Source organism: Carettochelys insculpta, chromosome 6 (assembly GCF_033958435.1).
Source record: "Carettochelys insculpta isolate YL-2023 chromosome 6, ASM3395843v1, whole genome shotgun sequence".
NCBI classification, from domain to species: domain Eukaryota; kingdom Metazoa; phylum Chordata; order Testudines; family Carettochelyidae; genus Carettochelys; species Carettochelys insculpta.
The window spans coordinates 93,649,278-93,662,484 of record NC_134142.1 but is presented as its reverse complement, the minus strand read 5'-3'; the positions used below and the strand labels follow the sequence as shown (position 1 = coordinate 93,662,484).

Genomic DNA, 13,207 nt, shown 5'->3' with positions numbered 1-13,207 from the left:
CCTTTCCCCCCCAAAAATACCCCAACCCAGAGTCAGAAAGGCTATGGCTACACTATTGTTGCTATTGCTGATACAAATGTATCCCAAAATAGCAACTCCGGGGCTAAACACTGAGCTCAAAATACTGCACTCAACGTGAGAGAGGTCATGGAAACCTCTAAACAGCCCCTTATTTCAAACTTCGGTGCTGTTTGGATGGCACCAAATTTGAAATAAGATAACTCAAAATAACTTATGCAAATTACGTAGGTTATCTCAAGTTATGGCTACAGTGTAGCCGTAGCTAAAGGGTACATTGTAGGAGATGCATGCTGTGGTGGGAGCCAATGGGCTGGAGCAGGGCCAACACCCAGGGGCAGGAGGCAGTGCAGGGTGAGGTAGGGTGAGCTCTCTTTTCCTTTTTTATCTCCCTTTCTTATTTCAAAATGTAAATCTTTTTACTTTTTATCAATGGTTAAGCGGGTCTTTGCCCAAGAAACCTTATGCTCCAAAATATCTGCCAGTCTATAAGGTGCCACAGGACTTCTTGTGGGTTTTGAAAGGGTTTGCAGAATCCCAAATATTTCAGCTCGGAAACATATTTTCCTTTTTTCTCCTACCCCTATTTTCCAGTACTTTTATTATCAGGTACTAGATGGATTAAGATCCTGGACTGTTTAGTGAAACCCCTAAGACTTTGGTGTGGCTCCTTCTAAATTTCACAAATAAATCACAGTTCCCTTGCTTCATCCTTCCAATAAGGGCAGCATCCCCCACCCCCGAGGGAAGGGGAAAGAAAAGATTAAAACACGTATCCGAAATTCTGGCTGGGAACAGCTGGGGGGAGGGGAAAAATGGATATGGGACAGAAGGAAGACGATACCTGCTCCTGGTGGGGCTGAGAGGCTCAGCTCGGAGGGGGAGCCACTCGGAGGTCGCTAAGGGCCCCTCCCCTTGTGTCAGGTTGGGGGACCTGCTTGCGGGGGCTCAGTGCTCCGGACAATACCGCCACCTCCCCGCCCGGCCAGAACAGGTGCCGCTGGGGCGGCTCCGGATGAACCAGCGGCTGGGCCATGTGATCCCGGCCGCTCCCAGTCCAGGAAGCGCCGCACAGAAGAGGAAGCCGGACCCGGGGCCGCGGAGCTGTAGATCGCGGGCGGTGTTTCTTTCCGACTCCTCAGCCTGGCGTCTGGGCGCTGCACCTCGAAGGGAGCGGGTAGGTCAGTACCCGGGCTGCGGCGCGGAGCGGCAGGCGACAGACAGTGGCCGGCCCGGGCGGGGGATTCCTCCCCGCTCGATCTCCCCTGCAGGGAGGGTCGCGTGAGACTTGTTACTTTTACTCCTCTTCGCCCTTTCCCGTCGGGCCAATCGGGAGGAGAAGCTCGTTCCCGAAATCAAACCTGAGGGTAGCCGGGATCTCAGCAGCCACCAAGTCTTGGCCAGCGCTCTGCTTGCACAGAGGTCAGGTGGTCTGGTCCCATCTGACTTGAACGTGCCTGCGGAGAGTGGAATGAGGTGACAGAGTGCTGAACGTTTGTCCCGGGCTAGGTTATGGTCAAGAGCCTGGGTTAGTTAATCCCACTTTCCATAATTAGTCATGTGAGCGCAAAAATAAGCCTCTGTAATGGGATCCCTGCACGGGCGCCTGATTCCGTCGGAGAACAAAGAGGGCGCGGCCAGGTTCAGTTTTCTTGGAGGGATAAATGGTTGTTGCTTAAATTCCGTCGACGGACCTTATATAGGGCTCTGTCTGCTAGCAACAAACTAGCATGGCAGGAGGCAGATGCCTTCCATGCAGACAAGGTCAGCTCCCTCAGTGTTTCGGCCTTAAAAAAGAAAACAATGGTTTTCAACAGGCTCTACTGGAGGGGAAATTGTTTTTTAATTAATTATTTCTTAGAGCCACACTGTCACATCTTAGAGTCTTTCCTTTACTTAGAAAAGCATTTGAGATGCATCTTGAAAAGATTTAAATAGAGAATCCGAACTGTCTTATGTTCTGGAACAATTTAAACTGTAACTAATTGGAGATATGCACACATCTCATAGAACTGGAAGGGACCTTAGGAGGTCACTGAGTCCAGTCCCCTGCCCTCTTGGCAGGACCAAACATCATCCCTGATGGATATATATATATATATATATATATATATATATATTTTAAATCTATTTGCCCCAGATCTCTAAATGGCCTCCTCAAAGATTGAATTTACAACCCTGGGTTTAGCAGGCCAATGCTCAAACCACTGAGCAGTGGTTCCCAATCTTTTCCACTACTGTTAGGGCAACCATAACACCCTGTCTCAAATACGGGCCAGGGAGATATGAGGGGGAGGGGCAGCTCCTCCAAGTTCCAGGGAGCTGGGAAGGAAGTGGCAGCTGCTGGCGCTCCCCAGGAGCCCTGGGGAAGCAGCAAGTGCCCATGCTCCCCCTGCTTCCCTGAGGCTGGGGGTGTGGCAAATATGGGACAATGAGTCCCTTTTAAAAAAAAAGTCAGGACTTCCTTTTGGCATCCCAAATACAGGACTGTCCTGCCCAATACAGGATGGATGGTCACCTTAATTAGTGTGGACTGCCAATCACACCACCGCATAACTATTTGCATTCCCCCATCAAAGCCAATTCTATTTTCTATGATCATTTTCATCTTTCTTTATTTCCCCCATGGATCCCATACAATACTTTCATGGACCCCAGGCTGGGAACCATTGGGATAGAATATTGCAAACTCTGCCATAAAATGTCAAGTAGCTAGCCGTTATCTGATAAAAATCGCTGCTCTCTACCCATGTGATGTCTGTACTTCATCTGTGGGCAAAGTGATTCTTTCCTTTACAATCAGTCACGCTTTCACTTGCTTTGTTTGGCTGTAGGGTCATCAATATTAAAATCTTCCAAGTGCAATTGCCAGAAACACTACTGCACTCTGTCAACAGAAGATACTGTCGGGAGAAACTTCCCAACAAAAATTCTGCTGACATTGCAGCTACACACGGAAGCCAATCAGAAGAGCTCTCTGCGCTGTCGACAGAGTGACTGGACTGCCTGGCTGCTCTCCCGACAAAACAGGCACCCCAAAGCACAGTGGACAGGGCTGCCCATTGTTGTGCGTGCCCTGTCTATCATGAGAGGCCCCATGGGGGCATTTACACAGATTTGTTGTTAACAGAATCTGTTGACAGCAGCATTATGCGTCAAAGCTTTGAGGCAGAACGCTGCTGGTAGAAGTCCAATGGTTTGTCAAGATACTGTTGACAAATTCCATTTTGTATGTGCATGCGCCACAAGTTTTGTTGACAAAACCGGGATTTGGCTGGTAAAAGTCAATAGTATAACCGTAGCCAGAATGTCTGGTATCAACCTTTGATAATGGCCTGTACTACTTCTGCCTGCTAATATAGTTACTCCAGCTCAAGTGGTAGAATACTATGCTTTCTTAATTCAAAATGTGACAACTATCAACGTGGAGGTCATTATGCAATTATTAAATACATATGGGACTGGTTTGGGTAGGTGTACTGCCTACAGGGAAAAAATACAGTAATCCAAGTTGCATGTAGGGACTTGTGTCTGACAAGTACATAGAGAAGATTCATTAAGACACATTAAAAACATCTGGGAGTTTTTAAACTAATACATACTTTATTTTTACAAATATTAGATTATGTCTGTGGTTTTGGTACTGCTGTGTCAGCTATCAATAATGTTTGCATTTCCGCATTGCTCAAGAAGATTAAAGGATTCAACACGTACAAGGAAAGAAGGTAACATTCTTCTAAAATGAAGCTGTACTTTCTGAAGCAACACTGCATTTTATAGTTGTCCTGTTGTTTCTTCAATCTTTTGTTAACAGCTAACATTGTGCAATAAGTTGTGATAGTTAATTAACATTAGAAGCAATGGGATTTAAATAGGTTTAAAGGTTATATTCTTCTCCCACAGTTTTAAAGTAGTTGAATATTTTTGATGAAATGATCACCAGAGAGACTGTCATTGGGGTTCCAGAAAAAAAAACACCCGAGTGAGATGAACAAGATGATAATAAGGTGCTCTTATAATTCAGAGAAGATCAGATTTTTTTAAAGGGAAACTACATATCTTGTCTTGATCTGGCCCACAGTGGCATGTGCTGGTATTGGTGCTCCAGCCCTGCAGTCCCATTGTGGCTGGAGCAACACTACCAGCTCCCTTCTAGGGGCAAGAAGCAGTTCTGTGTGCTGCTGTTCCCCCTTCCCAAGGCTGGAAGAATGACAGCACGGAAAACCACTCACCTAGAGACTTCTCCCCCACTGCTCCCATTGGCTGGAATCACAGCCAATGGGAACAGCTGGGAGCAGTGAAGGGCACGGATCAGAATTCAGATACCAGAATGTGTGAAAAGGCCTGTATGCTGGGGATTCTTACTGGAACCTATCAAAGATGGTAATCCGTAGGGTTTTTCAAAATGTAGTTACTGAATCTTTTTCAGTCCAGGTCTGCTTAGAAGTCCATCCAGATCTGAAGAAGCAGGTCTGGCCCATGAAAGCTCATCACCTAGTTAATTATTTTGTTAGTCTTCAAAGTGCTACATGACTGCTTTTTTGTTTTTGTGAATATTACAAGGTACCTTTGAATTCTCAGGGACTCCCACACTTAAGCAGGGTGACAATATCACAGCTGTGGTGACAATCATTTCAGACAACTGGCATGAGGGACAAATTCCAAAAAGTAGCTATGAGAAAATCTGAAACTATTGACATGGGAGAGAGAATACTTGAATTTCAATGTGATACAGATAGAAAGAGAACAGTTGTATTAGCAGCAAAGAAAATGATTAAGGAAGAGACCTTAAAGTCTCCTCTTATATCAGGTGAAACTTAGGAGACACACAAGAGAGACATTTTATTTTGGGTTAAAGAGATGCAGAGTTTTTGTAAAACTATCCTCCAGAACTATCCTCCTAATTTAACTATTTAAAATTAATTTTTGTTAGTGTTTATATCGGCGAAAGGAGCCAATTTGTTCATTGGACGACATCTTATGTATAACAGATTTGACTTTGAAGCATTTACCCCTGGTAATCTAGAAAGAGAATGCTATGAGGAGCCATGCAATTATGAAGAAGCAAGAGAAATTTTTGAAGACCCTGATAAAACGGTAAGTGTGTTGATTTAGTTTAAAATACTAAGTAGCCATCAGTATGCGATTATTATGAGCTACTGCAGTCCTTCAGGAAAGGCTACTTAAAATAGGTCTGCTACTATGGTATTACTGTAGACCAGAAATCCCAATGACAGGGATTGTGTTAGGAAAGCAATGAACGCACACAAATATGCCGTAAGTGCCCCAAAGAGCTTATGGGCAAAAGCAGCGGTAATGTGAATACTTACAAACATCAGTGGACTTTAGTAGGACTATTTAGAAAAGTAAAGCCAGGCACATGCATAAGTATCTTCAGAACTGGGAACTTCTCGAGGGCAAACAAGTGACCTGAGAAGGAGAAAATGTCACACACCTAAATATGTGTATTTTATGCTTTTTAAAAAACTATGTGTCAGCTATTTCCATCTGCCCTTACTCGTTAATTAGATGATTTAATATACAAGTTACAGCAAAAGGGAATCTTGAAGAGGGCGTGGGTGACCTTGTGGATCAGATAAGGGTGAGTGTTCCATGGCTAAGGAGCAATTTGGAAGATACTGTACAATGAAAGAAACTTTTGTCAGCAGAGGGACAAGCCTTCTGCCCCCCTCCCAGGAAGCCATCCTGTGCAATCAAAAAGTGCACCATCTCCCAGGAGGATGGATCTGCCACTGGCGTTTGCATTCCCTAGGAGTCTCCCTGGAGGAATTTTACGTGACTACATCATCATTTCCTGGAGACTTCTGCACAGTGGCTTCTTACTCCTGCTATACTCTTCCGTTCCCTCCTCCCCGCCCCACGATCCCCAGGCTTTTCCAGTATGGGTTATGGATTACCCTTAATCTTAACTATAGGATTAAATTTAACATAGTGTGTTATTGTCTTCAGTCATAAAATACTGTTATATGCATCATATTATTAACCTATGGAACTCACTGTTGCAGGATATTATTGAGGCAAGTAGCTTTGTGGAATCAGGCACTTGAATGAATAGCATTGGAAATTATTCTACTAGGGGCACATCTTCATTTCCAGGACGATTGACCTGCTCAGGGTCGATCTTCTGGAGTTCGATTTCACACATCTGGTAGACACATGCAAAATTGATCTGTCTGGGATTAGCAGTCCACCCCTGTACCCCTCACAATAGCGAGGAGCAAGGAAGGTCAATGGAAGAAATGTTTCCATCTCCCATCAACCTCCTCAGTGAACATAGTCTGGTAAGTTGATTTCAGATATGTCAATTTTAGCTATTTGATTGCTGTAACTAGAATTGTGTATCTGAAATCAACTTATTCCGCTAGTGTAGACCTGGCCTAGGTGTAAATTAAGCACCATCAATCTTTATTGTCAGCATGTAAGCTAATTACTAAGTGATATCATGAAGAAATTCTCTGTATAGTACAGTACTGCAGTGTAAATGAAAAAGGCACAAACCACAAACACATGTAAACAGCTGACAGTTCTTTATATTGATTTAAGTGGACCACTGGTTTGTTGTAGTTTGGCAGTTTTTATGACATAATACAAGTGGATTTTCAGCCCTGGAGTAAATAAGTGCATTTTTTGACTTCAGTGTAAGTTGTGCCCATTTTTGCCATGCCTGAATTCTGTTCACAATCTTATATAATAGTTATACTTTACATATATGCTTAAACTTAAAAAAATATTTTCCCAGATGAATTTTTGGAAAGAATATTCCATTAAGGGACCCGACACAAAAACTGGTAAGTCAAAATCAGAGTTTCTCATTTCTTTCCCAATTATTTTGCAGATATTGTACCGCTCCCCCTTCTAACCATGTTGCAATTTATGTTGTCACTTGGTCATAACTAAGTATTCAGCTGGAAAAATTATAACTCTTGCTTTTACAGTCTTTTTATATTTGTGTATTTTCTTATTACAATTTATACACTGAAGTGTATATTTATATAGTATAATATCTAATACATTTGTGAAGCACCGGTAGTTGGAAGACTTAAATAATTTACTATTGCATATTAAAATATGCATTCTCCTCTCCATTTCCTTGTTTTTTTTAGACTGTATAGAAACTTTCTAACCATTTTTCTGGTGCTGCCTATTTCTGTTTGTATTTTATATTGCAATAGTTCAGAGAGGTCCCAGTTAGGATCAGGACCCTGTGGTAGATTCTGTACAAACAGAGTAAAATAAAAGTCAGTATCTGTTCTAAAGGACTTAAACTGATGAAAGATGCAACACATATGTGAAAGAACAATTGGTGGGGATGGAGTGGTGGAGAATCTCAATAATCTGCATATATAAATGATCTAGGAGATGAATATTTGTTGACCTTTGCTTTTGGTTGGGGTGGCATTAATATCTTTGGGTAATGCTGGATTGAGGTGAGGTTTGTCACGTAAGAAGACTAATAGGAAGGAATTACTATTGTTAATGTAACTATAAAATTGCTCTCAAATTTTCAAAAAGAGAAGGCCACCACTGAAGAAGCATTTTTAATAACGCTGTGGTGTTAGTCAACTGAAAATAATTACTCATTTCTGTTCAGGTGGTGAAGCTGTACAGAAAATTGATGTTACAGTACTTCTGATTGGCCTAGTTGCAACTGGAGTTTTGTTGGTTATAACTGGATTACTTATTTATTATTTTTGCAAAAACAGATGCAAATCAAGACAACAAACAAGGTAAGAAATTGAGTCTTTATAATTCATTTTCCTTTCATAGAAGAAACGGTGACTAAGGTGCAACTTTCAAAATCAGTCTGCTTCCATTGAACTGAATGGACTTCTACTGTCAACTCCAGTGGAGACAGAGTAGGTCACTACTAAATGTTTTTGAAAATAACACTCTCAGGATTAAGGGCATATAAAAGATATAACTATAAATCACAAGAAATTATATAAACCAACTTTTCATGGGTGACATATTCTCATTAAACAATATTTGCTAGGTCACAAAATCTTTACCAAGAAAAATGTTCTCTGCATGCAGGGGCCCTGAGCTAAATCTGGTGTTTGAAAACTGCAGTGGAGGAGGATGGACAGATTTTAAGAATAGTTTTAGGTATTAGCATTTGTAACTGCTGGAGAGTGTAAACTGTTCTCAATCTTAGTGGATTTAGCAGTAATCTTAGTGGACTTTTTCCAAGAATAAACTTGCTGAGGATTCACAGTCTCCTAAAGACAGAATTTTAAACCTAAAATTATCAAATACAAGAAGGCATTGCTCGGGTCTTTCAGAGATGAAAGTGTGGGGAGTGCAGGAGACAGGGTTGCGGGGTGAGGGATCGCAGGAGGCAGAGCATGGGGTTGGGAGGTGAGGAAGGACTCAGAACAAGGGATGGGGGTCCCAATGCTTCTCCCTGGGGTAATGGGGACTGCACAGCCTGCCAACTGGCTGCTCACTGAGTCTGGAGGATTCCAGCCTATCCTTGTCCCTGTGAATTTCTGCAGCATCTAACTGTGCTCTTCAACTAAGGTTCTGGGGATGCCTCTTTGGCCCATGCTGTTTAAGATTATTAATATAATGTACTTGTGTCATTCATAAGACTTTTAACTCTATTTAGGTACTTGGCAAGTGTAAGACATAGAAGACATTCATCAATCTTCAGAAGACATGAAGAGGTTTCTTTAAGTCCATTCCCTCAGAGAACAGATGAGACAGGCCTGCCAACTTACGAAGAAGCAGTGATATTAGGTGGAAAATGTGATGCCCCCCCACCACCATATCCGGGGCCTGCAAAAGGGTTTAAGGTGCTTAAAAAGTCTATGTCACTTCCTGCTCCATAGTCCCAAACTGACTTTGGCAGAGTGGGGAATTTAATCTTCACTGAAAGATGTACATTTGAAAAGGTATACTACCTTAGAGGACATTTTTCACAAATGTGAAAGAGCTACAGGTCTTCAATACAGCTAGGAGCAAGTGAATTCTTTCATACTGGAAAGGAAGCAACTGTATTACAAACGTCTATTGTATGAAACTTGTTTATACAGGTTTTTGGTGCTAGAACTGAACCATGTAGAAAGGTACAAATCTTTATGAGTTCCCAAGCATTCTGAGCCAAGTAATAACTATTGATATTCCATTACTAGTTTTTACTGTTTATTCAGAAGGAAAAATACTTTTACTGTTAAAACTGGACTTGATGACACTAATCACCTTTCTATTAAAAACTGAAACCACTGTGACTATATTATGCAATGAATAACAAAAGTAGATACCTCATTTGGTTGCTGGATGGTTTTTTTTTTACTGGTTCTAGAACTAATGATAGGCTGTATTGATGAAAGCTAGTTAATCTTTTAAGCTTGTATAGCATTATGTTTTCTTCTGAATTAATTTACCTAGTTGGTAGTGATAGGCTTATTTCTCTTCTTCCATATACCACCTTAATATTACATGGTGTACATTTTCAAAGTGTTTTGTGGGGAAACAACTTCCTCTTGAACACAACTTCCATTGATTACTTTAGTCTTGGAGGCTTTAGTATGCTGAAATGTGAATTCAAAAGCTGCTCCTGCATGCTTTTGCAGATCATTTACATTGCTCTGCTGGAATGACATTTCTTAGTCTGATATTTTAGGAATCTCTCATCAACAGAATGTCCAGTAATCAAAAGAAACTGGACAAGATTTTCAATAGTGACTAATGACTTTGGGTACCTTCATTTCTGGGGCTGCAACAAGAGACACCTTTAAAGTTGGGAGTCTGTAAGGTGTCACTAGTTAGTTGGACTGTCAGAAGCCGAGTAACTTTTGAAAATCTTGGCCCATTGTTCAAGAACAGCAAATTAATTTTTCATCTAAATAATTAATTTGTATTCAGTCACTGTTTAAATTTAAAAGTTGAATGTATACTTGTAACGTGATTATTTTTTGATGGAAGCTCAGTGAGAAACTATTATATAATGACTCCATATCACTGTTCTTAAATCTAAAAATCTCTTGAGCTAAAGAGAAATCTCTGGACATGGGGTGCTACGTAAGGCCAGTCTTTTCTGTAAGTAACAGGCATTGGTTTACGTGGAAAGGAATTATTTTCTTATTCCTGATTAACAGGATTGAGAGTCAGTTGGTTTCTCTTCTGTCTCAGTCAGACTTGCTCTTGGCAAGTCACTAAACATTTGTTCCTTACTTTTCAATCTGGAAAATGGGTATAATACCTACTTCAGGGTGATGGGATGTTTACTTCACTGAGATTCTTGGTTAAAGGGTGACATAAATCATTCACTGCTGAATCTTCAAAGACTGCATCTCAAATTGTGTGGTAGAGCAACTGATACATGAAGTGCTGATCTAAGAGTTTCATGGCTTAATAATAATAAGATTAGAAACCCAACATTGTCCATGAGAAGTGCTTGATCATTGAATTATCTTGAGACCTGGTTCCCTGACATATCATGATCCAGATGGGAGATGGCAGAGTGGAAGAAACTGAGGATAGATAGCTCCGCTTTCCGCAGCTCCTGCCATGAGCCTCATGGGGCCCCACAAAGTGAAGGGCCTAAGGCAGCTACCATGAACCATGCTATGGACAGGACAGTTCTGGCTTCAGTATAAGTGCCTTTTGTAAATCCATCCTTTTCCAATTATTAAACTAAAGATGGATGGAGCATGAGAAGTTTTCATTTGGAAAAAGAAAATTAATACAAGGAAGATGACGCTTGGTGTGATAAATCTGTCCTGAATACAAAGCAGAATTGGTGCAACAGAAATTGCAGAGTTATAAAATACCGCCTCAAACTTTGGTATCAAGCTTCATATGATGGCATTATTAATGAAGTCACTTCAACAGTAGGAAGTGAGAAGTTCAACTTATACAGGTAAACAGGCCTAAAATGATCTAGTTATAAGTTTTAAGGTCTGCACCACGTTGCTAAACAAAGTTTCTCTAAACTCTGTAATGCCAAGCTTTTTAAAGAATTGATCATTTACATAATTAACAGGTTCCTTTTTCAGAATAAAATACTTAGGCTAGCATTAGCTTGTTTAAAATATTTTACAAATTATTTTGGATGAAGTAGCAGCTTATGTAATTTTACAGTTCAAAGGATCTACACTTACTTGGATTATGAAATATGAAGGCATTACTTACTAATGATAATTTTAATTAGTAGATATTCCAATTGATAGCTGTTGATCTTCCACATATAATTTGTCAGTTTACAAAACTAAAATAGTCTGCTTCTTTAAATGTTTGCATAGTTGGAGACAATATGATCAAACTGTTTCAAATTAAAGTATGAAGTGGAAAAATTCCTGTAAAAAGGAAGAATTTTTCAAAAGTTGAGTTTTCCAGGCCTTCTTTACGTTCATCCCAATGCACCCCGATCTTCTGTTTAGGGATGCTTTTTAAACATGGGTATTATGGGGAAAAATTTTAAACAAAACAGATACACATTCATGTATCCAAAACTGCCACCACATTTGCAATTTTACCAGCTCTGCTCTTTAGAAGTACAATTATTACCAGATGGTGATAGAAACTACATTTATATAGGAGGACATTTTTTGATTTTTTTTTGAGTATGACAAATAAAATATCAATGACACATTTTAAACATATCTGACTTTTATCGTTTTGAAGAAGATTGCATGGGGCAGGGAGTGATATATTTTAAAAAAGTGAACAGGGTAAGAGTTTGTTAGCAGAGCTATAAAATCATGTCCTTACTTCCTACATTAAATTGTATTTGTTGATACTGTCCTTTTACTTCTGTTTTCACAGAACAGGTCTAAAATAGCAATGGTACATCACTTCTGTACCCATTGCTTTTAATTTCTCTTTAATGTTTCCTTCCAATTGTAAGGTTATAAATTGACCCAACTTCAAAACCCTTCACCCATCCCTTGAGAGTGATTTATAAAATTGTATTGCTAGGCTATAAGGAATATTGGTTGGAACAAGTTCTCTTAGTTCAGGGCAGGAATATCTATGTTCCCTTTTTGTGATCCTTCACTGGCACCTGCTCTAGGCTCTTCAGCCGTTATGTGTCTTGTGAGAGAAACATGCCTCTACTCTTGTTACTTGCTTTTCTTCCCCAAGCTGCTTACATTCTAATACTCCCAGAAAGCCAGACTGCCAAAACATGTCACTGTTTGAGTTTTACTTTCTCTTTGAAAGCTAGGAACAGCCAGCCACATAGCTCTTTATGTAAGTTCACATGCGTACTTTAACCTTAAAAGCATTACTGAGAATAAGCTTATCAGAGGTCTCCCATTAATCATATGGCAGCTTTAGAAGGTCAAATTCTTCCAACCCTTCCCTAAAGACTAGGATCCCCATCTCTTGGATAGAAGTTCTGTATGTTTGCTGGATCAGAAAGAAGGTCTTGAGTTAGTTTAACCTCAGACCACCCAGAAGCCCTTCCTTTGTCTTTGGTCTCCAGAGAAAGACCTGGTTTGATTTAATAATGTAGAGGACTGGATCTGATGACCTCTAGAGGTCCCTTCCAGTTCTAGTATTCTATGTGAGCCTCACCAGGAGGGGATATCTCCTTGAGGTACAGGCTGTACCTCCCTGGTCTGGCACTCGAGCGATCCCAAATGAGGGAATTTGCTGGACCAGGTGAGATCAGGCCTTGAGGCTGCCCCTCCTGGCCGTCCCCAGCTCCCCACCCATAGGCTGCCTGAGGGCTCCTCTCATGACAGGGCTCCCCATCACTGCATCACTGCCAGAAGAAATCCTGGTCCTCAGTCAGGATCTTTGCCACAGGGCTGCTAGAGGGGATCCCCAACCTGGCTCAACTTCCTACTACCAGGCTGCCGCCAGGGATCCCCTGCCCTGGTGCAGCTCCCCACTGTTATGGGGCTGCTAGCAGGGCTCTCCAGCCCTGGCTGCTCTCCATGAAGGGCTTCTAGGCCAGCTGGGCTCCCCCCAGTGCAACTCCCTGCCAACAGTGGGAGGAGCCTGCCAGCCAGACCTACTCTGGGCAGCTGGAGCTCTTTAGTCCAGGCATTCTCTGGTCCAGTAACATTTGCTTCAACTTGTGATTACAAACTGGCTTATTCACCTTAATCACCACCTGCTGTTTTTCAATTCCTGGATGAGCTCTGGTAGCCCTCCCACTTGGAATAACATAATCATACATAAACCATTTATGTAAAACAGTGGATCCCAAAGATCC

The 13,207-nt window shown here is 41.3% G+C and overlaps 1 protein-coding gene across 3 annotated transcripts; it reads left to right on the top strand.

Moving 5' to 3' along the window:
* The first annotated feature begins 1,033 nt into the window (after positions 1-1,033).
* PRRG4 (proline rich and Gla domain 4) lies at positions 1,034-11,680 on the top strand. 3 transcript variants are annotated; one of them, XM_074997634.1, is made up of 6 exons: positions 1,034-1,195; positions 3,641-3,743; positions 4,952-5,115; positions 6,779-6,827; positions 7,631-7,766; positions 8,648-11,680. In XM_074997634.1, the coding sequence occupies exons 1-6, from the start codon at positions 1,034-1,036 to the stop codon at positions 8,868-8,870; spliced, it is 837 nt and encodes a 278-aa protein (XP_074853735.1). In that variant the 3' UTR covers positions 8,871-11,680. The 3 variants fall into 3 exon arrangements, with proteins under 3 accessions (XP_074853735.1, XP_074853736.1, XP_074853737.1); XM_074997635.1 differs by having other exon boundaries at positions 1,034-1,199; positions 5,010-5,115; XM_074997636.1 differs by having other exon boundaries at positions 1,084-1,199.
* Positions 11,681-13,207: the final 1,527 nt, after the last annotated feature.